Source organism: Eretmochelys imbricata, chromosome 1, assembly GCF_965152235.1.
Source record: "Eretmochelys imbricata isolate rEreImb1 chromosome 1, rEreImb1.hap1, whole genome shotgun sequence".
Lineage (NCBI taxonomy): Eukaryota > Metazoa > Chordata > Testudines > Cheloniidae > Eretmochelys > Eretmochelys imbricata.
The window spans coordinates 100,840,929-100,868,254 of NC_135572.1; the positions used below are offsets into that span (position 1 = coordinate 100,840,929).

At 37.7% G+C, this 27,326-nt stretch overlaps 1 protein-coding gene across 1 annotated transcript in view; it reads left to right on the plus strand.

Annotated features, from left to right (window-relative positions):
* UBAC2 (UBA domain containing 2) overlaps positions 1-27,326 on the plus strand; it is a 164,423-nt gene that overhangs the window by 97,216 nt on the left and 39,881 nt on the right. Inside the window, exons 5-6 of the mRNA XM_077812978.1 lie at positions 12,481-12,604; positions 15,562-15,609. Of these exons, the coding sequence (XP_077669104.1) occupies positions 12,481-12,604; positions 15,562-15,609 (172 nt within the window). The remainder of the gene's footprint in view (positions 1-12,480; positions 12,605-15,561; positions 15,610-27,326) is intronic.

A 27,326-nucleotide genomic window follows, 5' to 3' on the forward strand; every position in this document is an offset into this window, starting at 1 on the left:
CTAGGGACTGTGCCTTCTCATTAAGTTTGCAAATAATAAATAACACAGGTATAAGATACACATGTGAAAAGTGCCACAAATTAAATAATTGTAAAAAATTAAAACTGATCCCAAAAAATTAGCTTTATTGGAACGCATTAGGAGGCATGAAAGGAAAGGTGTTTCAGACTTTTAAGGTAAGCTATTGTCAGCTTTGTTTCTGGGTAAACAGTTTTTTTTTTTTTTTTTTTCAAATAGTTAAATCGTCTACTTGCTAACAAAGTTATTGAGATCAGTGACAGATGGAAAATCCTGTCACTTGCTTTTACGACGGATCTAGAATTACCTGGGATTTCCCCCAGAAACTCCTACTGATCAGTTCTGCAAAAACTGGTCTGTGTTTAGTGGTCTGGTTTAGTGACCTGTTTTTAAAATCTGAGTGAGTAGGCATAGTTAGGAAGTAGATTACTAAAAGGTCTGATCCTTTAAGATACTGAATGCCTCCTCAGTGATGCTGAGCCCCCTCAGATCCATGGAGCTGAGTAGTTGGTTAGGCCTTTCAGCACCTCATTAGATAAGGCCCTTGTGGTGTATTTCGGTTCCAGCACCAGATTCAGAAGAGCTTTGGAGTAATGTATCTTTTTTTAATTTGTGAGGGTGGGGGAAGGGCAGGGATGGAGGAGTTAAGCTGCATCTTTACATGCTTTACCATAGAATAGAATTCATTTCTATGAGGAATTGAGAGAGAAACTGTTTAAATTACACAAATTACACGTGACTAGACAGAGCAATACCTCCACTCTATCTGTGCCCAGCAGTAAAAATACTTAGTATGCCACCAGAAATGTATAAATATGGGTGTGATACTTGAGCTGACTGTCTTTTTGTCCTGTGTTTGTACAGCTTCTTAGCACAGTGGGTCCCAGTGCATGATAAATAATAATATAAAAAGAATTGGAATATTAACTGTCGTCCTTTTCAAGGTTGCTTTTGCCATTGAAAATGTCACCAGCCCTTTCTCACACCTGATCTGATCCCATCATGCATATCTTTGATAAATTAGATTACTAGAATGCACTTTCTTGGGCCGCACAGAAAGCTTATCCAGGGTCCCCCCAGCTAACATGATGTGACAGTATGGTAATTGTTGTAGTGGAGGGACACTGCTGGAGTTCTTCACTACTTGGTTTCTGTTATTATGCCACTCCTGTCACTGGAGTATCTGACTGCCAGTTCCAGAGTTAGGACATTGAAACAAGAAAGTGAAAGTCAGTCAAATAGGCTTTCATCTCCATTTGTACGTATAAGTATTATAGACCTGGTCAAGCACCCTTTTGTGGCCACTCACTAAGCTGCTGTGAGGAAATTCAACCGCTGGATCCAGTGTGCTTTAAGCCTCTGGAGTCTGAACCAAGTCTGGGCACTCCCCCTGTCTTGGGGACTCTAGGCACACTCTTAGGGTGCAGATCCTCCTGAAAACTGAAACCTTGCAGTCCAGTTGCCTAGCTCCTGTCGCTAGTGCTGACCCATGAGGCTCTCCCTGTGCTCAGACATCCTCTCCCAGAACTCCAGCTATGTGGATGTTCTGAATCCACAGGTTAAGTCTTGAAAGGGGCAGGTGATGGTTGTAATATATAGTGCACAAACCACCATTGCTCTTTAATAGCACGAGAAAAAACACAGATCTATACAAAAATAAACCCTACACATGTTCCGTCTCATCTTCCTCACCACTCTAGAGCATTCAGAAGATGGTCCCAATTTAATGAACTTCTGTATTGACAGCCCTGTACCACTACCACTTGGAATTTCTGTCCAACCTGGAGGTATAGACACAACGGAGAAGGCAGCCAGGTCCCAGTTTGCAGTCTAATAAAGACGCATACAGAGAGCTCAGACGGAATTCTTAAGCTGTACAGACAATTCCCAAATCATCATTGTAGGTTGCTTGTTTGTTTGGGTGGTTTTGTATGTAGGAGGGTTGCATGTAAGCTAGTGTGTTTATGTTCTTCGGGAATGCAAGATCTAAGAAATATACTTTGTATTTTGAGCAGTTTTGGTACTTCTGTCTATCTACTGACTTATAAAGGCCTCATTATTTTAATATTTGAGCACCTCATAGGTATTAGTGAATTTATCCTCACAGTGCCTCTGTGAGTTAGGCAAGTATCATTATCACCCTTTTGCAGAGAGAACTGAGGCACAGAGCTATGAAGTGATTTGCCAACACAGGGAGTTTGTGGCAGAGACAGGAATAGAACCTAGGTCTCCTGAGTCCTAGTCTAGGGCCATAACTTTAAGGCAATCCTTCCTCCCAAGATCAGGTCCTCTCCTTTGAGGAAGAGTTATATAGTCAGGGGCCAGCTCCCAGGTGATTCCTATCTTGTGTATAGGTGAGCTTCTCTCTTCTGGGAACAGTTCCATTAGCCTGAGGATCCCAGTGGGTGAGCTAGTCTTTAGGTTTTCTGGATTCTATTTAGCATTTTCAGAGTAAGGACTGACCCCTTAAGCTTAACCTTGTGCTCTGTGGGTAGCCAGCAGACAGCGGAGCATTGAGGTGATTTGCTCTTGGTAACTTGTGTTACTTAGGAGGCGTAGTGTTGCATTTTGCATTAACTGCAGTTTTCTCAGGGCTCTTGCTCTCAAGCCCAAATAAATTTAATTGGCATGAATGTTTTAGCTTATGTTTCTGCATGGCACTCTGTAGACAGTAAGTACTAAAGAAAAATGTGTAGTAGTTAGTAATAGCAGTAGTATAATGGGTTATTCCAAGTGAAATCACTTAAGAGTTATTTCTGCAAACTTTACTCCCACAAAACTTCCATTAACTATAGTGGAGATTTTTGCAGAAGTTCCTCTGCATGATCAGCTCCCTAATCTTTACTTTATTGGTTGTAAAACCAGATCTCTCTCTTCCCAAACTTTGCACTGACGTTTGCTAATTTTAAAAGTATTTGATTTTCAACTGTTTAATTTTTTTTTAAATTTTGAGTATTATCCTTTTCTTCAAGAGAAAAGGACAAGTAGGAGTGCCTGACTGATCTTTTCTCTATCAGCCCATAGTTTATACACCTCTGCATTACAGAATATCCTCAGTTTTGTTTCCCTGTGTTCCATACAAAATAGGTCGAGTCACTTTAAACTTTTAGGCTATGAAAACCCTCCTTTCCATTTTTTAAAATATATAACACAAATAACATAACATGTATAACATATTGCTTTTCTCTAAACCTTTGCTATGTTTGTTTTGCAATGAGGGTATCAAAATTGAATGTATTTGTCTAAATGATGACCATGTAAATGTAGGGTATTGGGTTACAAATGTAGAGCATTGAATGTACTTGTCTAAGTGATGACTCTGTAAATGTACAGCGTTGTAGGTCTGTGGGCTGGATATGTTATCCGTGAGGCATGTTCGAAGTTTATTCTGTTCATATTCATATTCTAAGCTTTCACTTTTTTGAAAATGTAAGTTTCTAACCCTCATGGCTGCAAAGGTAATGTTCCAAATCTGAACAGAACATAAACTCAGTTTATAGATAGTCTGAAATTTTGGCTCTGAGAAATTGTCACAACCACTCTCCCACCCTCCCCGTAAATTACCAATTTATCTGATTGTGGTATTGACTCTAAATCCTAATAATTACACCTGAAAGGTCAGCATAAATTTTATAGCTGATCATTTTGTGGATAGAATGGGGAAAGGGCTGAGAATGAATCCACTTGGGGGGAGGGGGGTTAGGAATTACTGCAGGAAAGGAAATGTAGTGGGAAGAAAGAAGAGAAACAAAGAGAGGAGGGAAAGAAAATGAAGATGGTGAAGGAGGAGAAGGAAAGGCCAAAAACAGCAGTGGCCTTAAAGGAGAGCATGTTTTCCCACTGAGTGATATTGACTGGGATAATACCTTATTGAACAATTACATTAATTCAAAGTTTTAGATTCAGTCCTGTAATTTACAAGGTGTGGGTAGATTGTTATGCCTGTAAGGATTGAAGTGGACACAGGCATCTACTTATGTGTTATAAATTTCAGGATCTAGGGCTTAGTCAGATATAAATACCATATTCAACCTTTGATTCATGTGCTCAACTCCCATTGACATCTTTGGAAGAACAGTTGTAGATCAATGGGAGTGTATAATCCTAAATGTATGCCCCAGCCATATAACATAATTAAAAGTGCAGAACATGTCCCTTTGCACACAATGAGTTTGATACCCCTGATTCAGAGTGAGTTTAAACTATTTCTGTATTGGTCTGTATCTGTACTGAGCTGTTCACAATGTCAGGATTTTGCTCCTCTGAGAAACTGAAGTTATTCAGAACCCATGTAACGTCCAAATGGGTGTAAGTAGGAGGTATGTATTGAAATTTTATAAACTAAATAAAATAAAGTTTGAGTAAATATCAGAAGTTCCAACAACAGGGAGTCGTCTCCCAGTGAAATGCTGTAACAAATGTGTTTTGAACATTTGAAATGGAACTGGCCAAGGCAGTCAAAAATGTAGGAGCCAAGCCATCATTGTTAGTGAGATGAGTGAATAAGCCTTTTCAATCTCACATTCCTGTGAAGATCATCCTCTCTATTTAACATAAACATGTATTACTTAAGCAAAAAAACAGACCTTGCAATAGTGTTTGCTAAATGCCGATTGCAGCCAGAGTGAAGAAATATTGAGGTAAAATGACTAGTCAGTTATGGTATTGTGTGCAACTACTTTTGCTGTTGGGGCAAAAGTTTAAAAAAAACCAACAGAGTTTGATGTAGATCTTCTAACAGATTGATATTAGCTATTGTGTCTGTTAAAAGGAATTGAACAGTCGAGTGCGGGAGGGTTGATTCTACTCTCTGTTGCACTGGATTAGGTTGAGGAAACTCCACTGAATTTCAGTGGAATTAATCTGACATAGAACTACTGTTACAGAGAGGAGTTAGAAATGAATAAAACTGGGCGTGATAAAAGTATAGAACATAATGATGGTGTTAAGAAAGTAAATCAGAAGCTCTAGTATAAAAACATGAGCATGGCAAATGAGATTGAAAACAAGCAAATTTAAAACTGATAAGAGGAAATATTTTTTACACAATGGAAAATTAGCCAGTGGAACTCAGTGCCTCAAGATATTCAGACCAACATTTTAGTAATATTAAAAAAATAAAGAGACATACGGACAAGGAGAGCATCTCATCTGCAGTTACGTTAATTATGATTTTTAAGGGGCATAACCCCAAATTTTTCAGGGCATAAACTAGTTGCTGATTGATTGCTGTCACCAATAATTGATTGTCTGTTTTCATGTTTCTTGCATCATCCTCTCAGTTATCTGGAATCTGGCCATGGTCAGACACAGGATATTGGATTAGATGTGTCACTGGCCTGATCTTGAGATGACATTTTCTGTTCTTTGTTGCAATTTGCAGTGGATATTAACCTTTAAGGAAACTTTCAATGTTTTATTATCTGCGTTAAAATGCAGTAGTGGTCATGGGAAATTCCTTTCTGTAATTTCCCTTCTTAAGTGCAGTCTTAATTGTAAACTGTGTGTGTGTTTTGAGTCATTATTGAGTACAGAAGGAATAAAACCTGAAAAGTACACTACAGTTTTGGCAAACTGAAGTTATTTGCTCAAAATACAGGGAATTATAATTTCACAGGTCAGGGAACATTTGGATGTTATATATGCTCACTGTTCTGATAATACTACTTTTGCATGCAATTTTATGATGGATGTATGCATATATACTCCATTACCTTGCTGTGATTATGGATTCCTTAGATAATAAGATGTGAAATTTAAAGAAAAAGTTGGCAAATGGAAAGGTATGTGGGTTTTTGGGGTTTTTTTTTTTTGGAAAAAGCTGACAGGTACAGAGGAGCACTGGGTTTGGACAGACACTCCTATAGGGGAGGATCTATTAACAGGTATTCTCTATATCCTAGTAAAGAGGAGAGGATAGAAGTTGATAAAGTACATGTAGGAACTGAAGAAAAATAGTCAAATGAAAAAGAATCCCATTCAATTACACCACATGAAAGCAGTCAATTAAAAAGTGACACATTTTATAAATGTTTGCTTACAAATGCTAGAAGTCTAAATACTAAAATGGGTGAACTTCAGTGCCTGGTATTAAATGAGGATATTGATATAATAGGCATCACAGAAGCTTGGTGTAATGACGACAATCAGTGGGGTACAAAATGTATAGGAATGTCAAAGTAAGTTGTGCTTGTGTGGGAATGGCATAATGGCATAATATGTGAAAGAAAACAGTCAAATATAATAAAAATCTTAAATAAATCGAACTGTACCATAGAATCTCTATGGATAGCAATTCCGTGCTCTCATAATAAGAATATAGCAGTAAGGATATACTACCGACCAACTGACCCGGATGGTGACAGTGACTGCAAAATGCTCAGGGAGATTAGAGAGGCTTTAAAAATAAAAAACTCAATAATAATAATTAATAAAAGGGATTTCAACTATCCACGTATTGACTGGGTACATGTCCCCTTAAAACAGGATGCAGAGATAAAGTTTCTAGACACCATTAATCCTGGAACCCACAAGGGGAAAGGCAATTCTTTATTTAATTCTAAATAGAACACAGGATCTAGTCCAAGAGGTGAATGTAGCTGAACTGCTTTGTAATAGTTACCATAATATGATTAAATTTAACATCCTTGTTGGGGGAAAAATACCAGAGAAGCTCACCATAGCAGCATTTAATTTCAGAAAGGGGAACTGCAGAAAAATGAGGCTAGTTAAATGGAAATTAAAAGGAACAGTCCCAAGAGTGAAATGCCTGCAAGCTGCATGGAAACTTTTTAAAAACACTATATTAGTGGCTTAAATTAAATGTATACCCCAAATTAAAAAAGCATAGGAGACCAAAAAAATGCCACCATAACTAACAGAGTAAAAGAGGTGGTTAGAGGCACAAAGGCATGCTTTAAAAATTGGAAGTCAGATTCTACTAAGAAAAATAGAAAAGAGCATAAACTCTGGCAAGTCAAATGTAAAATATAATTAGGCAAGCCAGAAAAGAATTTGAAGAGCAATGAGCAAAAGACTCAAAAACTAACAGCAAATTTTTTTAAGTAGATCAGAAACAGGGAGCTTGCCAAACAATCAGTGTGGCCCCTGAACAATTAAGTTTCTAAAGGAAAGGAAGATGAGGCTATTGCAAAGAAGCTACATGAACTCTTTGCATCAATCTTCACTGCAGAGGATGTGAGGGAGATTCCCACACCTGAGTCATTCTGTTTAGGTAACAAATCTAAGGAACTGTCCCTGATTGAGGTGTCAGAAGAGGAAGTTTTGGAACAAACTGATAAATTGAATAGTAATACGTCACCAGGAGCAGATGGTATTCACCCAAGAGTTCTGAAGGAACTCAGATATGAAATTGGAGAACTTCTGACTGTGGTATGTAACCTATCACTTAAATCAGTTTCTGTACCAGATGACTGGAGGATAGCAAATGAGATGACAATTTTTAAAAAAGGCTCCAGAGGTGATCCTGGCAATTACAGGCCGGTAAGCCTAATTTTAGTACCAGGCAAATTGGTTGAAACTATAGTAAAGAACAGAATTATTAGACACATAGATGAACACAATTTGTTGTGGAAGAGTCAACACAGCTTTGGTAAGGGAACTCATAGCTTACCAATCTATTAGAATTCTTTGAGGGGGTCAACAAATATGTAGACAAGGGTGATCTAATGGACATGGTGTACTTGGACTTTCGAAGTCTTTTGACAAGGACACTCACCAAAAGCTCTTAAGCAAAGTAAGTAATCATGGGATAAGACGGAAGGTCCTCTCATTGACCAGTAGCAGGTTGAAAGACTGGAATCAAATGGTAGGAATAAATGGTCAGTTTTCAGAATGTAGAGTGGTAAATAGTGTCCGATAAAGCTTTGTACTGGGACCAGTATTGTTCAACGTATTCATAAATGATCTGGAAAAAGGGGTAAACAGTTAGGTGTCAAAGTCTGCAGATGATACAAAATAATTCAAGATAGTTAAGGGCAAAGCAGACTCAGAAGAATTACAAAGGGATCTCACAAAACTGAATGAGTGAGCAACAAAATGGCAGATGATAAATGAAAAGTAATGCATATTGGAAAACATAATCCCAACAATACATACAAAACGATGGAGTCTAATTTAGGTGTTAACACTCAAGAAATCTTGGAGTTGTGGATAATTCTCTGAAAACTCAGCTCAATCTGGAGTGACAGTCGACGCTAACAGAATGTTAGGAATGATGAGGAAAGAATGAATAACACAGAAAATAATTCCACTATATAAATCCATGGTACGCCCACACCTTGAATACTGTGTGCTGTTCTGGTTGCCCCATTTCAAAAAAGATATATTAGAGATAGAAAAGAGAAGGGGAACAAAAAATGATTAAGGATATGGAACAGCTTTCATCTGAGGAGAGATTAAAAAGTCTCGGACTATTCAGCTTGGAAAAGAGACGAGTAAGGGAGAATATGATAAAGGGCTTTAAAATCATGAATGGTGTGGAGAAAATGAATAAGGAAGTGTTATTTACCCCTCCATGAAACCAGGGGTCACCCAATGAAATTAATAGGCATCAGGTTTGAAACAAACCTAAGGAAGTACTTCTTTATACCACACACAGTCAACCTTATGGAACTCATTGCCAGAAGATGCTATGAAGGCCCAAACTATAACTGGGTTCAAAAAAGAAATAGATATGTTCATAGGTCCATCAATGACTATTAGTATGATCAGGGATGTAACCCCATGCTCAGGGTGTCCCTAAGCTTCTGACTGCCAGATGCTGGTACTAGATGACAAGGGGACAGATGGCTTGGTTAATTGCTCTGTTCTGTTCATTCCCTTTGAAGCACCTGACATTGGCCACTGTCAGAAGACAGGATACTAGGCTAGATGGACCATTAGCCTGGCCTAGTATGACCAGTCTTATGTTGTTCTGATTATTCTAAATTACAGCATCTTAGATTTGTTGAACAGCCTCAAGTTTGCAGACTGTCAACTTTATGCATTCATAACTTTAAAATGAGTAAACTGATTTTCTTTCAGGTTGTCTTATTTTGTAGATACTATTGAAACTTAAATCAAGACTGTACTGTAATTTTTAAAATAAGTTTGTATAACACATTCTAGTTTCTATTATGTATTGTGTGATTTGATATAGTTTATTATAAGGATTGTGACAAAGCTCTGTCCTTGCTTCCGTGGGTCCCACGTTTCCTGGCAGATTTTGCTAGCCTCAGAGGCTCACTGTGACCCTCCACGTAATCCTTCTCTCTCTAGAGACAAGGGTTATAGTCTACTGAGCCATTTTCATCATAAGCCAGCGAGGGAGGTGAGGAGAAGTTATCCTTCCTTGCACAGTCTCTGTTGTCTCTCAGTCTCAGCAATTAATCAGGGGGCAAAGGTAAGGGGGGGAGCCCAGGCCCACCCTCTACTCCGGGCTCCAGCCCAGGAACCCTAGTAATATCAGCTGTGGTAGCTGACCTTTTAGAAACATGACATATACAATCCCCTGGGCTACTTCCCTCACAGCAGCCCTCACTTCCTCAAGCTCCACTTCACCCTTACCTCAGGGCCTCCTTTCTTGTGCCTGATATGGTGTGTACTACTCAGCCTCTCCAACAGCACAGCTTCCTCCCACAGCTCCTGACATGCACACTCACCTGAGTGACTGGAAGGCTTTTAACTAGTTTCAGCCAGCCCCTGATTGGCTTTAGGTGTCCCAATCAACCTAACTTTCTCCCTGCCTTCTGGAAAGTTCTTAATTGGCCCCAGGTGTCTTAATTGATCTGGAGCAGCTGCCATTTCACTTATCCTGGTACCAGGGATTTGTTTAGCCTGGAGCTAATATATCTATCTCCCACTACTTTTCCATAGCCATCTGGCCTTGCCCCGTCACAGGATATAAAGAGCAAATAAATTTTACTGCAGGAGTGCAAGGTAGCAGAGTTAACTAAGGCTGACACTCCAGAAACAGTGTTAAAATACAACAAAGAATAATAAAAATCTGTATATTTTAAAAATAAAACTTTACATAGTTGTATTGAAAGCTAATAAATAAATGAAGTTTCTAGACCTTCTATCCAGAACTGGAAAATGTATTTCCCATACCTTTACATACATAATGTTTCTGCAGAAGTTCTTTTCAGAAGCTTAAGGTAGACACTGATTTATGAAGTATCATTAAAAATCTTATCACTCATGTTAATAAAGATGTGAGGGTGCATAGATTCTGATTTGCAGGATATGTCCATTTGGATTGTTCCTTTTAGTTACTGCCTTACAAAGGTATTTTGTTATTCTTAGGGTGAAGCAGAGAAGTAATTTTTCAAGGGTACAGGATACGCTTATTCTCAAGTGTGGGTGAAGCTACACAATTTATTTCCATATGATATTTTTGTACTGAAGAAAGACATTTTGGAGAAGGGAACTGTTGCTTCCATTCTTGAGCCTATATTCCTAAATTAGGTATCCAAACTACTCTTTTCTCTGACAGTGATAAGACAAAACAATTTTCATGCACTATTGGCAGGGAGTGGTCTTGAGAGAGGGAAGGACTCTTCTTTATTTTTCTCTTCTTTCTTATACCTGATATGCTGCAGGGTACATTGGATCCAATGGAAGTTATGCAATCAGTCATGTAGAATGAGTCTTTATACATATTATACCTTTTAGCCCTGCTTTTGAATTCTTACAACTTAAACAATTCAGATTTCTGTTAGGATGTTGTATATTATGTTTATATGGATATCTTTTCTTTATATGTGAGGGAAAATGTGTAAAACTGATCAATGTATTTTGTTCAGCATCTCTCCTTCAGTTAGAATTTTATGTCATGTATTTTTGTCATATGCATAAAATAGAAGATGTTAAAAATTACCTTATTCTTTTATCCCCCATAACCAAACTAAAGAACTGAAACCTCCAGAGACGATGAAAGGGAGGTCTTTAGCGGGTAGAGCATAAACCAAAGGAAATATTCATAGCCACAATTCTTTGAGCAGCATGAAAATTGTATTTCGACCATATATATTGAATCTTCTGTGTTGGTTGTTCATAGTAGTTTAACTCATAAGTACATTTCCACCATTATTAACCCAATCAGTGAAATGAAAGTGGAGTGAGCATGTCAGCAAATTATTTGGGTCCTGACCATGCTGCTGCTCTGCTTATAGAACTTCCATTGTGTTCCATGAGAGTTCTCTTTGGGAGGGTCTGTGGAAGTAGGAGCTTTGATTATAATTCAGCAAGCCTGTGAGTATTCCTGTCTACTTATTTAACACAGTTGTATTTATTATTTTATTAATGAATTTTAAAAGTATAGACAATAGAATGACTTGTAAAGAACTGCTATTATCTGTGTATCTAAATTCCACAGTTCCAAAGCTTGTTTCCTGCAAGATGCACCTTAACTCTAAAAATCCTGAGTTTCTAATTGCTGCTGGTTATTTTAACTACATTTTTTTAAAGTTTCTTTTTACCCTTAAGTTACAGATCTGTATTTTCAACCTTAACTTCAGCATAATGAAGTTTTAGTCAGGTAATTTGTGTAGATTTTCTTTCTATATTTGAAATGTTTACTAAGTTTTGGGAAGTGGGGATCAGGTTATCTTTAAGAGCTTCCACACTCCACAGAGTGCTTGGCAACATGAAGAAGCAAAGCTGGGTAGTCAGGAATATTTCTCCGAGATTTGCCTTTTAGGGTTTACAGACTCTGTAGGCACTTTGAGTTATGGATAACAGGGGAGCCCTGTAGAATGCACTGTTCTCCTCTCTCTCTCTCGTGCTGTATAACTCTTTACTTGCCACTCACCTGTTTGGAGCAAAAAAGCATCTTTGTCCTGGAGTAAGGTTTTGTTATTTTCCTTCCTGTTGGTGATCTATATAAAACTTCTGCCCGTGCCCCTTGTGGGTGAACTGAGTGAAAATTTTGTGTCTCTTTCCCCCTCCCCACCCTACACATGGGAAGGTGTGTGGTTTCCTTTGCTTCTGCCTCTCCCAGGCTGTGGAAGATGTTCAATTATTTGCTGATGCCTCCATCACTCCATCCCTTATCATTTATCTATTTTGACTGTCTTTTTTTAGGGCAGGACCTTGTCTGTATCTTTGTCTGTAAAGCATGTATTACACTTTGGGTGCTACATGAATAATGGCAATATGAGCAGGATCAGTCCTCAAAATGTATATAATATCTTTACGGAAAAGTGTGTATTTTTCCAAATAAAATGTCCTTGTAGCTAGTTTGACAAATAAGGAAAAAAAACAAACAAACAAAAAAGAATGACAGTATAAAAAGCCCAACTAAATGTTGGGGAAACTAACATACAAAAATGTCAATTGCATAATGTATTTAAGAAATTAAGATAGGTATTAAGTTATTTGGAATTAATTTGTTAATTGAGACCTTTTGAAATAATTTCTAATTACTGTCTATGTTATATATATATTTTTTTTCTTTCACAGCTTGGGTCCTGTATTTGCTCTGTTTGTACCATTTTTTTGCTCCATTCCAAGGATGCAAGTGACACAAATATTAGGCCAATTTCCCATCACAAACAAGACATTGGTCTATATACTGGGTTTACAGGTACAGTATGTGCTTCCTTGTTCACCTTTCATTGAAGCAGTTTATAATTTTGCATGCCCTCTAGCTAATTTTGTAATATTTCCACCCATACATTTCATCTTAGGCCCACATTTTAAAGGTATTTAGGTGTTGCTGTGTTCAGCATTGCAAAGCCTAACTGATTTAGGAGCTTAAATCTCATTTTTAAAAGGGTTTTAGGTTCTTAGGAGCCAAAATCCCTTTGACAGTCAATGCAATTTAGGTTCCTGAATGCCTAAATAACTTTTGAAAATGTGTCCACTGCAACTGTATGTGGTGGGTCCTTTGTTCAGTTGGCTAGAAGAAAAGGGGTTGTTGCCCTTCGAAGGGCTCCCCTCTGCAATTGGTGGCAGAGATGGAGGAAGGGACCGGTTTACCTGGAGAGATCAGGAAGTGGCTGGACCAGGTGGGGAGGTGGGCACTGCCCTTCCAGGTGACCAGAGAGGGAGGGCTTTGTACTCCAGGGAGTTCCAGAGAAGACTTCTCTGACTGGGATTGGGTTGGCAACACCTACCCTCCTAACCACAAAATCAGAGTGGGCCAATCCCCCTCTTTTTCCTGCCCCCTTAATCCTCATACAAGGGGAGGATAGCCAGGCGGCCCAGGTTGGAAAGGAGGTCTGACAGCAGCCCTCTCAAACACATGGAAATGATTAAAGAAATAATGATGACTTACATACTACAATTTATTGCTGGCTATTCCCAGATATTTTACATAAATAAATTTGCTGCCTAATTGAACTACATCCATTGGCTCCTGTGTTTCTTCCAGCATGGCCCAGACAATGAGATTGCCTCCTAATCAGTTAGGCATTGCAAAACTGAACACATCAACACCTAAATACCTCAAATAATCTGGGCCCTCAGGCCTTATAAAACCACCTAAAACAAGGAGGACAAATATGTACAGTAGGGATTTCTAAATGCCAGTGACCTACTGTAGTAGGATGAGATGAGCCAGTATGCAAGATTACTGCTATTTCATTAACTTCTATGTCTGTCGTTCCCCACAAAAAGGTGTAAAGTCCAAGTTATGAAATCTCTTATTTTGATTAATCTTTTTTACTTTAACAAAAATACTGATAGCTCAACCACTGTATTGATGTGACATTAACTGAATTTTTCTTATTTCCTTGTTTCCTGCCATGTGAAGCAGGAAAGAATATATATATATAACTTTAATGTAACTTCACAGCAAGATTCTGCGAGTGTTTGACGGCAGCAAGAATCTGGTTGATTAACAATTTTGATAGCTATATTTTATTTTCATACACAGCATTACCATCTGACAAATAAAATTGGTAACTTGTCAATAAGAATTTGACATTAAACTTATGTGGATCATAATATCAAAAGCATAAGGAGGAAAATTAATGAGAAAATATTAGGTATTCGGTAGATGAACATAGTAGCCACAAAAAGTTCTAAAAATGAATGGGTGATTTATGTAACAGGAGACTTGCACATTTATAAGAAACTATGCCTATTTATACACATTCTTGAAGACTCAAAAATATCTCAAACTACCAATGGAAAGTACCAGTAAATGTATAAAACATGGTTAAGTGTGTTTTGGGATGAATAGGCCAGTTTCAGAATACTGACTCATGTCCACTTCTCTAACAACCCTTCCTCCCTCCTGTATGTCCTTGAGCACTTGGAGGGTTTTTTTGCATTGTGCTCAAGCACCTCATTCTGCCTTGATCCCTCTGAAACCTTATCTGTTTGTTCTGTGAGAGGTATCCAGAATGAGGCCACTTTCTCCAGAATCTGTCTGCAAAAAGGGTGACTTGAGATGAGATCATAATTCACGAGTGAAGAAAGGGTAAATGAGTGCTCCACACTCTTTGTGTGGCAATAGCACTTGTGAATGCAACAGGGAAAGTTCGAGTGAAGTCAGAGCGGTTGGCAGCAGCAGTGACCTATTTGTTAGGAAGCTAAGGTAAGAAAGCAAAAGCCAGTGATTAAGATAGGAAAGGACTCAGTAAGGAGATGCCTTTTTCATATGGTTTTGATGGAGGCAGAAGAGAGAACTTCCTTTACCAATTTCAGTCTGGTTTTCAGCCCTTTCCTTGCACTGAGGCTGACCTTCTCCAGGTGACTAAATATCTATACCTTAATTCAAATAATGGATCCCCTCTCTTGTCCTATGCAGTTCTCTTATGGACTCACTCGAACCTAACGCTATGATTTCATATCCACAAACTTCCCACTGGGGTAGAGTAACTTCATTTCTTAAAACTTGACTTCCACTCTGGGCCAACTCCATGACTACACAATTAAGAGTTGCTCCTTTAACTTATGCTGCCTCCTCTATTTGGGACTCCTTTCCCAGTCCCTCTGAGCTGCTGAGTCACTTCCTTTGTTTAAATATGTCTTTCAAACTTGTTTTTCTCTGTAGCTTATAAACGGACTTCCTGTAAAGCATTATGTTGAACTTAATAATGCTAAATGAAAATAAAATGCATAGTATTGTGGGAAAAAAACATCTGACAGATCCCGCCTGCTTTTTCCATCTCTTTTAGTTCTGGAGTGTGCCACTGCTATTATGGAACTGAATTTATGCAAAAATGGATGAGTCTGACTGTTTAATTTGAGGAGATAGGTTTCAGAGTAGCAGCCGTGTTAGTCTGTGTCCACAAAAAGAAAAGGAGTACTTGTGGCACCTTAGAGACTAACGGATTTATTTGAGCATAAGCTTTCGTGAGCTACAGCTCACTTCATCAGATGCATTCAGTGGATGCATCTGATGAAGTGAGCTGTAGCTCACGAAAGCTTATGCTCAAATAAATTTGTTAGTCTCTAAGATGCCACAAGTACTCCTTTTCTTTTTGAGGAGATAGACACAAGTCCTACCATAATACTAGGGGATAGTAAATCAGACAACATCTGTGTAAATATTAATACCCATATTAAAATCATTACTCTTATATCTTCCAGCTCGTAACCTCTGGTTCCTACATCTGGATTGTAGCCGTAAGTGGACTGGTAAGTATTACTATTTCAAAAATGGTGTGTGATGTTTTTGAGCACTTTGATAAATTTATGTTCCAACCTACCGATGCTCTAAAAATAACCTTGTATCTTATTGTAAAAGTGTGGAGGTTTTTTATTTTTACTAATCATATTCATGCAAATTATCCAGTTTCTGTGCAGCAGCAAATTATGAACAGTAATGGAAATAAATATTCTGGTATTAAATTCAGAAGTACCAGGACACTAGCTAGACTGATTCTAAAGGCAGATTGACAATAGAAGTGTCTTCTTTATAAAGAGTAACCAGACTATCTTGGCTAAAATTTGCAGGTTGGCATCATTTTCTCAGAGTATCATTTTAGTGCAGTGTGTGTAGCTTTAGACACATCATGATTAATATTCACGATACAGTAGAAATGTTAATTCTAATAAAGTATTGTTTATATACTTTATTCACCCACGTATTTTATTATCTGTTTTTAATAGACTGTAGGCTTTCATTTTAGCATTCAGTTCTCTAGCCTTTTCATTGTGATGATGTAATTTCATGCTTTGCCACCCTTATAGAGTGTGTATAAAACAACCGTTTGTCACCATACAGAAGCGGTAAGAAAGGTGTGAAATAACTTTCCCCACTTTAGCTCAGTGAGGTGTGAAGTCTGCCCCTCTGCTGTCCTCTTCACCTTAGTTGTTAACATTGCAACACTTTTAAATGATGATACAGTTTACATTGCAATCAAGATGCTTTTTTATGATCATCCTGTGCTCCCAGAAGTGAGACACTGAGATTCTTCTTTTAAACTTTGTATGTCCTCAAAATTTTGTTAGGCATGACACTGAACTTTCACTGTTAGAATAAATGCTTCAAAATATCATTTAGCTTTTATATCATTTTAAGTCAACACCTGATTTATAGCTATGAAACAAGTCATTAGTACAAATTGATATTTTTCAGTCCATAATACTTATGCGAGACATGCTTTGCCTGTGTCATCAGCTGAAGGACTGATCATAAGATCAGTGTTGTAATTCAGAAAACAAATACATCTCTTGTATTCCAGATGTCTCTTGCATAACATAACCATCACTCCTCTAAATATAGGCAGTTGCTTCCTTTTTACTTAAAAAAAAAAAAAAAAAAAAAAAGAGAGAGAGCGAGAGAAAAGTGGTAATTTTGCAGCTCAGAAAACAATTGAGAATTAAATTTTATTACGTTAAATGTAAAGTCTGCATTTACAGTGGTTCATATTTCACATTTAACACTGCAAAAACATTTTATAACATCTGTGTGTATATTTCTGCAAGGTATTTAATATTTTGATTTGGCAAACTATATATTTATGTTTTTGTCACAATTGTACTACTCTTGATTTTTGGTAATTGACTAGTTAATCTGGGCCAGATTTCAGAACTGTGCATGCAGACTTGCACATGCAAAATGTCATGTATTTGAGTATGTATTAATTGCAGCCAGTTAGATGTGTAACTGATCATTTGCACGCAGTTACTGCACTTGAGTGCCCACTGTGTTAATTAAAAAGATAAATTAGGCACCCAAATGCCTGAACATAGTGTGATTTTGAAATCTGGCTCTTGTTGAAATTCTGCTCTTATCAAGCATCAAAATGTACTCTGCTTCATTTCTGAATAGTTGTCAAGTTCTCATATATTTTGTTTAGGCCAATAAGTTCTCTTTTACAAGTTAAAGATCAAGTACAAAACCAAATGAGTCCATTCAACTAAATGACGACTAATGATATACACGTGCAAGTTACCAAGCAAAAGGGATGAGCTGGGTCCCTTCTAAGGGAAATTTCTCACTCGGGGTCAGGTCAGCCCCCACAGACCTACAAGCACAGGTGTACTTCACTCACAGATTTCCCTCTTTCCATGTGGTAGTGCTACCTATGCAATTCTGTTTCTCCCTCTTCTCGCTCTGTCTGGATATTATTTGATTGGAGCTCTTCATACTTGAGATGGAGCAGGGGGAGGATAGTCCTCTCTGAACCACCATTCCCTGCAAAACTCTTAGGTTTCTGTGCAAAAGAACCAGACTGGAAGTAATACAACTTCGAGTTGTTCCTCCTCCTGTGTCCCTTCTGAGTGGCTACTGAATAGTTTGAGAGGGACCCAGTAGTGACAAAAATACACATATCTACAAATATAGCTATTGATACGGCATGTATAGTTATTGGAAAATTTTGGAAAGTTTGTAGTATGAAGTTGGATTGCTCCCAACATCATTAATAACGGAATCACAGATTTGGTGTAGTATCTCCTTGTGAGTTGGATATACGTTTTATCAGAATCGAAGGGGAAAAAATCCTGTTTCTAGCTTGGCTTCAGGTACATCTTTCTGGATTGTTGAATTTGTATCAGTGTAGAATACACATTAGAGGCTACTTTTTTACTCTACAAGATCAAAATAGGTATTTCTCAGTACCATTGCTTGTAATTACTATTAAAATACAGAATCCTGCTCACATCTCTTGTATACCAGTATGTGCCTGGTCATTTCAGCTATTGAGAGGACAGAATGCTGTGCAAAGAATGTCACTAGCAAGTTTCATGAAAGATCCTCTGCAAACAGTATGATATAGAAAAAAATATTGTAAACACTTATACAGTGCTGACCTAAAAATTAACATATAATGCTAATCTGTCAAGAGACCTCTTTTTAACTTAGTTTCTTGTAATGGGCTTTGTCAGGGGTGTGAAACGTTTGGTGCATCCAAAAAATAAATACTTAGAGTATGTCTTCACTACCAACGTGGCTGTGTAGTTGCAGCACGTAGCTGTGTAGTCGCAGAGTTCTCCCAGCACTTTTAAAAAACCACCCTCCATGAGGGGAGTAGCTAGCAGCCACTTTACACTGCCGCTTTACAGTGCTGAAACTTGCATCGCTCCCGGGGGTGTTTTTTCAAACCCCTGAGCGAGAAAGTTTCAGTGCTGTAAAGTGGCAGTGTAGACAAGGCTTTAGATGTTGTGGGAGTAATAATGTTTTCCACACAACTGAAGAAAGCTCCTTTTGAGCCTCCAGGTTTGTGTAAGTTCAAACTGCTTTATATGGATAGACATATTTCTGGTAGCAATTTATATAATCAAAACAGGCAGCTGCAAGCTATACAGGTGATACACCATACACTAACTTTTAACGTTATAACATGGACTTTTGTCTTTGTTATGTTTACTTTCAACCAACAGTCTTCTCAACAGGTTTATCCAATCTCATTGCCCAACCTAGTTAAGCCTGGAAACAAAAAGGTTTCTTGTTTTTTTTCATAAACAAGCACAGTTTCTTAAAATGGCCTGTCTACTTGTATGCTGCATTAAACACGCAAAAATCAGCTTCTCTCTAAAGAAGTACATTTCTGATTGGCGGTCAGTTTATATTTCTCATTGTTATACTCTTGCAGGATTGAAATATAAGGGGCATGTCAAGGCTCACTCAATATTAGCTACAGCATAACTGCGTCAAGAGCTAAATTCAGGTTGGTACCAGCAGATGAGATTCCCTAACCATAACGTGGAGTTCCCTCTGTACATATACATAACATTATCATCACATAGTTCCACATATCAAGGTTTCTGCTATCTATGTTGCAAGGGGCTGTATTTAGTAGGAAATTGAGTCTGTTAGAGCCTCTTCCCTTTTTGTGGTGTATGTGTTGAAATGTCTGTCTGTCTGTCTGTCTTTTATACCCAGTGTAACGTGTGCCAATTTTGTAGTAGTTTGCTTTCTAAATAGGCTGTACGACACATATCTCAGTATCTGGGATAGTCTGAGTCTTCTCTAGGCCATAACCCAATTGGGTATTGTCTCAAACTCTGGGGCACTGAGTTTTAAACATTCTTAACTGTAAAAGTACTGAATTTCCTTAAAATTTGACTTGCTTTGTAGGTATCATTGAGACTTAAAAACCAAACCTACTCTGAAGTCTGTGTGTACTCTGTTACAATTTACTAAATTGAACGTTCTGATACAACTTTATATTTGTATTGTACTAAATATTGTATGTTTTGACAAAATGATATAAACATTGTATTTTAAGACATCAGCACAAGGGGAAGATTAAGGTAGAAAGTTCTACCTTAACTCTGCATTTCCTGACTTCTGAATGCTTGATTTCTCAATCTTGACATTGCATGAATAGTATTCTTTGGCATGGACTACAAATAAAAATGATTAAGTATTTAGGGATGGGTGTTGGGTTGGTTTTTCTGTTTATTTAATCTATCTATTTAGTAACCAGTGCGCCAAGGCTTCTTTTTCTAGTGGTGTTCACACTAGTGGTTGGTCTGTCCTTCTCGGAGGAGACTGGGAAGGGTGAGAAGCAAAACATTTAATCAACGCTTTCATGTTTTGAAACTTCCTACTGTGGTAGTAAGAATGAAATGACCAAACTAACTATTTGAAGAGACCTGGGGAATGGTTAGTTCTCAAAATAGTTTGACTGTGATGTGATGTAATGCACTTTCCCTTGCACTGAAGATGAAAGCATAAACCTTACTATGGGCTTGTCTACACTTGCAGCGCTGCAGCTGCGCTGCTGTAGTGCTTAGTGAAGACGTTACCTGCACCAAGGGAGAGCTTGGGGATCAGGTTCAGTATAACTACATCTCTCAGTGTTGTGAGAAATCCATACCTCTGAGTGACATAGTTATACCGGCATAAGTGTAGACCAAGCCTTAGACTGAAAATTTGTCATGGCTTGAAATTACATCTTGAACAGTACATACCTAAGGCAAACAAGACTTTTTAGCCTGGGAGGGAAGGAGATACTGTTTTTCAACACACTTGTTTTATTAAAATTGAAGTATACTTGCTTGTTTATGCTCTCCATAAGAAGAGGAATTATTTTTCCAAGTGGGGTTCAAATACATTTTTAGTGCTGTCTAGTGACATGACCATACTTACAATGGGCCTTCAACAAATCTAAAACTACTGCTGAAATGGAGGCCTGGTTATGGTACAAAATGATACCCTAGGCTGTTTGTGCTATTTAATGTGTGTTTAAAATAATGAATCTACCCCCACAAGTAAGTCTTGCCCCAAATCCTTCCCCACCCTGAAATCAAAATATTTCAAAGTTAGTTATATATGGGTATCTTGGTGCAAATCAGAACACAACTAGCTATGAATTTTCCTGGAGTGCTCTAGGACTTATGCTTAAGATAATTCTACTTGCATTTAGGTAGGTATTCTATGAAACCTTTTAGGCTTAGGTCACTTACAGAAGCATCAGCTGAATAACAATAGGCCTAGGTTATCAAAATGTACAGTAAAGTACACATTAAACAAAATTTGATTTGGAGTCTGAATTGGCTTTAACGGTGCAGCTCAGGATGAGGGTATGTTCTAGAAACTATTTGTCAAACATTTGCCTTCAGTACTTTAGAGTTACACTGATGTAACAGAAGGCACAATATTGACACTATTTTCCAAAGTTAAATGGTATTGTATATCGCTGTGGATAGTGCACTGAAAACTGAGGCAGCAGATTTCATTTATGTATAGTACGGGCGTGAAAAGGTATATATGTGGAGATTCATATTTAGGGCTCTGTCATTCAGATTCATTTTCACACAATTCTTTCATTCTGTTAAAGTTTAAAGTAGGCCAATATTCAACAGTAATGTGCACTAGCCCTTTTTTTTATTTGTGTATATTATTCTGGCTCTTATTCAGGAGAGTAGTTAAGCACATAGGCAATGTTGCCAACTCTTGCAATTTTATCACGAGTCTGTGATATTTTATGTAGTTCTTAAAGTCCCAGTTTTTGGGGTTTTTTTAAGTAAGTTTTTAGCCCTTATGCTTGTGGCCAAAAGCTTGAAAATGTGAAGCAATGTGTATCTGAAAGCTTCAGAAATCAGAAAAGAACCCCAAATTTACTATTTTTAAAGAGATCATGATTTTTAGCCAGTCTCATGATTTTTGAATGCTTGAGGTTGGCAATACTGTATATGTTACTTTAAGCATGAGAGTAGTTCTAGTGAAGTCAGAAGATCTACTCTCACTTGTTTAAAGTTATGTACATGCTTATGTATTTTTCTAAATGGGATCGGCTATTTTTAAGCAGTAAAGACTGATTTATGTGATCTTCATCCTCTGAAGGTATTGCCTCGGAGAGATTTAGAGCAGTGAACTTGTCACTTAGCATTTTGAACACAAACAGAGGAGTGGAAGGGATGGGTGAAACCAATGTATGAAATAATTGAGTGTGAGAGGAGGAAGCAACTCAAAGGTCAGGGAAATGAAAAAATAAATGAGGGGAGTGTTGGGGGAAGTGGAATAACCAAATGGGAAGTACATCAGGGAGAAATGTATAGAATAATAAGTCATGGAAAAAGTTGAGGGAGTCAGGTCTGGGGAAGGAAAGGCATCACACCTTAAAAAACACACACGTTTTGTTACAGTGCCAGCCTCTTGTTGGTTTTTCTGTTTTATACATTATAAACATTTTATATATGAAAGATGTCTATCTACTTGAGAGAGGAAAGTCAACAAAGAGAGTGAGAGTGTTAGAGTTGGAAGTCAGCATTGGAAGACTAAAGGATAAAAGGGAAAATAAGGCAGATGACAACAGATACAGTCTCACGTCCCAAGGAAACCCTTCTAGTCATCAAATATCTGTTGTAATTACATCAAAACAAAAATGAGGAGCCCACAGAAATGTGCATTTAGGAAAACCTGTGTTGAATAGACAACAAGATTTTATGTAAGGAAGGCTTAGCCAAGTGGTATGTGGATAGTGTGCTGTGCTGCCATAGAAGAAATCCAAATTAAACTACCACTTTTGGTCTCAAATTCAGGTTACGAATGGATGAATGTGCTGTGGAGGCAGTACATTCAGCTCAGGGATTGCATTAGGTCTTTCAATAGTGACCCCACCGGACACTAAAGGAGTTACATTAATGGACTCCAAAGAGAATGGTCTCCAGAAGAGAACAAGCTCACGTGTCTGAGAAGTTAGTGGCTGCAATAAGGGTGGGGTGAAAGGAAGGGACATGTGTTAGGAACAAAATAAATCCTAGCTGAGATACAGGCCAGTTATTAGATGGAGATGGTAAAATTGTTAATGATAATGCAGAAAAGGCAGGTGCATTCAGTAAATATTTCTGTTCTGTATTTGGGATGTAGCAGGATGAGGTACTCGTACCACATGAGGATGAAGTAATACTTTCCATTCCATTAGACTAGGGAGGATGTTAAACAACATTTGCAAGGGATATACATTTTTAAATCAGCAGGTCAAGATGACTTGAAACCAAGGTACTAAAAGAGTTGGCTGAGGGGACCTCTGGCCTGCTGATATTAATTTTTAATAAATCTTTGAATACCAGTAAAATTCCAGAAGATTGGAAAAGTGCTAATGTTGTGCTGATATTCAAAAAGGGCAGAAGGATGATCAAGGTGTAACTATAGGTCAATTATCTTGACATGAATTCCAGGAAAAATAATGGAAAAGATGATACACGATTCATTTGATAAAAATTAAAGGATAGGAATATAATTAATGCTAGTCAGCTGGTCATGTCAAACAAACCTGATTTCATTCTTTGAGATTACAAATTTGATAAAGGCAACTGCATAGATGTAATACACTTTCACTTTTGTCAGGCCTTTGACTTAGTACCACACAACATTCAGCTTAAAATATTATTGTTATACAATATTAATAAAGCACATGTTAAGTGGATTAAGGACTGGCTAACTGATAGATCTCAGAAAGTAGTTGTCAATGGGGAATCATCAAATCTGAGGGTTTCTTTATGGGGATCCACGGATTGGTATTAGGCTTGATGCTATTCAACATTTTGATCAATAAATATAAAATCACTGCTGATAAATTTAGCGGATGACACAAAGATTGGCAGAGTGGTAAATAATGATGAGACAGGCAGTCACATGGAGTGGTTTGGATTGCTTGGTAATCTCAGCCCATTCAAACAAAATGCCTCTTAATATAGCTAAATGCGAAGTCATACATCTAGGAACAAGGAATGCAGGTCATACTTAGAGAATTGGGGACTAATATCCTGGAAAGCAGTGACTCTGAAAAGGATTTAGGGGGTCAGAGTGGAAAAACATGGCATGATGCTGTAGCAAAAAGGGTTAACGCAATACTTAGATCTATAAAAGGGGGAGCAGTGAGTAGTAGGGGGGTGATTTTTACCTCTGTATACAACATTGACGAGACAGATACTGGAATACTGTAACTAGTTCTGGTGTCCACATTTTTAAAAGAATATTGAACAAAAGAGACACAAAAATGGTCTGAGGGCTGCCATACAATCACAGATTTAAAAAGCTCAATCAGTTTAGTTTATCAAAAAGAAGACTGAGAAGTGACTTGATTATGATGTATAAGTAGGACCTGGTATTTTTTCCTCATGAAGATAAAGGGCTCTTTAACCTAATGGCTGGAGGTTAAATCCAGACAAATTCAGATTAGTAATAAGGCACACATTTTTAACACTGAGTGTGATTAATCACTGGAACAAAATACCAAGCAAAGTGCTAGATTATCTATCTCTTGACGTCTTCAAATCGAGACTGGATGCCTTTTTGAAAGAGATGCTTTAGTCACACACAAGTTACTGTTGTAATTCTGGTCTGTGTTATACAGGAAGTCATAGTACATAATTAAATGTTCCCTTCTGGCCTTAAAATCTTTGAATCTATGTGAACGCAGATCCATTAAACAGAAAAACTCTCCATGAGCAGAACTTTGCACACTGGTCTATCCATTGCTTATTTCCCTTAGTTTTCCTTTTTTAATGGATTTCAGATAAAGCTAGTTAAATTGTAAACATTTCACTTAGTAAAATAACACAGAAATGTGTCTGTCACGTAGAGTGTCGTCTTAGAGCTTCTGTGTTTGTTTTACCAAATGTAAAAAAAACCACATCTGCTTCCTTTTTCTTAAAGGTCTAATTTTTGGGAGGGCGGGGGCATTAGGAGGTAGCTGACTTTGTGTGTATGCGTGTGGGGGGGTGGATTTAGAAAGAATTTATGTTAAGGACTAGCAGAAAGACATAAAGTTAAGAAATTGTACAAGATAATAAATAATTAAAGATCCTTTCAGAGTAAGAGCCCCACATCTTCAATGTGCCAAATATTTTGCAACATGGTGAGTGTCCTGTCAGCATACTGTAGAAGTGGGTCCTAAAATTGTGTTGGAAAATGTTGTAAGTTATGAGGTTCAAGCTACCAGAAAAATATCAACCCAGATAAATTTTACTTTGGCAGATCAAAATCCCAAATGTTTTATGTTCCTACTGTTTTTTGTTTTGTTTTAGCAACTGCCAACAAGTACTTTCACAGTGATTTTGCTTTTTAAAGTTTTTAAACTTCTGAATACTTGTTGCTATGTGGGCAATAGCCTTTCAACAATGAGAGATCTATTGTTTAAGGTCAGATACATACAGTTTGATCACTGAATGATCTGTAATTAACATAATTTACCAGTAAATTAGTAGACCTGAACCACTAGAGATTCTCAAAAAGTCAGTAACAAAAATAAAATCTTGTTTTACAAAACGAAAAGTAACTCAAAATTTCTATACCTATACTTTTTCAAGTCTTGTTTTTAACATGATACAAACCAAGCTCTGCATGTGAATTAGCTGAAGAGGAAGTTCTTTGGAAATATGTGACATTAAAATGTGGGCGTGACATTAAAATGTGGACATGACATTAAACCAAGCTGCATCACAAGATATATTCACTGTACATAATTCCACTCTTGAAGAGTTTATTGGAAATATACAAATAATCTCTTCCTCAAAAGATTAGACTTCATGAAAATATTTTAGAATGAAGTGAGTGATGTGTTAAAAGGTACGCACACGTCCAGCTAATAGCTTTATAACTGCAGTAGTAAATCATGAAGGATCTGAAGTGACACTAACGAAAAAATTAACAAATATGGAAGTGGTAGGATGAATTAAAACTGTGTACATTTAAACAGTGTTTTTCACAATTGAATGGATTCATCCATGCATTTATGCTTTTTGAGACATTTTAATGTCCTGCAGATCAACTCTGCAGGCTCACTGTGCTGCAGAGAACTCTTCCTTCAAATTTTATAGTTGCCAGCTAGTATACTTTGGACACAGGAGGAAGGATGACCCAGTTGTGGGGGCACTATCCTGGGACGTAGACTTTCTGTATGACTTTGGGCAAGTCACTTAGCGTCTCTGTGCCTGAGTACCCCATCTGCAAATTGGGGGAGGGAGGAAGATGGGAACTGCCAGGATAAAAACCACCTATTGAAACATCATGAAAATGACACTCAATGACCAAGCTAGTCACAGGTTATACACACACACACACACACATATTTTGGACACACAAGCGGTATATACCACTCTTTTTCCACTAGGTCCCTCACCTACTAGTCTTCTCTCTCACACTGTGCTTTTTGTTCTGTAGTTTAGTATAGAGCTTACATTATGGTAATAACTATTTACTATAAAAATTATATAAGTTTATATGTATCTGATGAAGTGAGCTGTAGCTCACGAAAGCTCATGCTCAAATAAATTGGTTAGTCTCTAAGGTGCCACAAGGACTCCTTTTCTTTTTGTCAGGATAGTTATTTCTAACCCTCTTTAGTGCACTCTAGCCCTTCTGGGACAAAAACATTTAAGGTACTGAAACTCTACATGCTGCCCCTTGGTTGTGTGCTGTTAGTGACTCAGAGCTATGATTGTATCTGAAATTGGCATGGAGATTGTTCTGTTTGTGGTTAAAACACCATTAGTCATACTGCAGGATTTGTCAAGCCTGATATAGATTTTCCTTTAACTGTCATCACTTGCTTTGTTTTTTGTTCTTGTTGCGAATGGTAACATTATGCTGTTACCTACTGAGCTCATTTAAGTTATAGCTTGTTTTGAAAATCAATGGTTTTTAAAAAATGGACAGATGAGTGCTCAATAGTTTCTACTAGTTGTTCTGGATAGTAAAGAAAAATGTTGAGCGGGTACTCATATTATGGTGCTGATAGCCATAGACTAGTTTCTGACTAACATTGGCAAGTTTCTGGTGTAGGTTTAGTTTCCTTATAATAGATTTTTAGTAGAGATGTGGGACATAGTTGAGAGGAAATAAAAAAGCTCCCATTCCCATGCCCAACCTTGGTCTAGGTTTGGAAGCCAGTCAAAACCTTTCTTTGAATACGGGGAACTTCATTTCAGTTCAGCCTAGATATGAGTCCACAGTGTAACGCTGCTGCAAAAAAAGCAAACATCATTCTGGGCTGTATTAGCAGGAGTGTTGTAAGCAAGACACAAGAAGTCATTCTTCCACTCTTCTCTGTGCTGATTAAGCCTCAACTGGAGTATTGTGTCCAGTTCTGGGTGCCACATTTCAGGAAAGATGTGAACAAATTGGAGAAAGTCCAGAGAAGAGCAACAAAAATGATTAAAGGTCTAGAAAACATGATCTGTGAGGGAAGATTGAAAAAATTGGGTTTGTTTAGTCTGGAGTAGAGAAGACTGAGAGGGGACATGATAACACTTTTCAAGTACATAAAAGGTTGTTACAAGGAAGAGGGAGAAAAATTGTTGTTCTTAACCTCTGAGGATAGGACACAAAGCAATGGGCTTAAATTGCAGCAAGGGCAGTTTAGACTGGACATTAGGAAAAACTTCCTGTCAGAGAGTTAAGCACTGGAATAAATTACCTAGTGAGGTTGTGGAATCTCCCTCATTTGGGATTT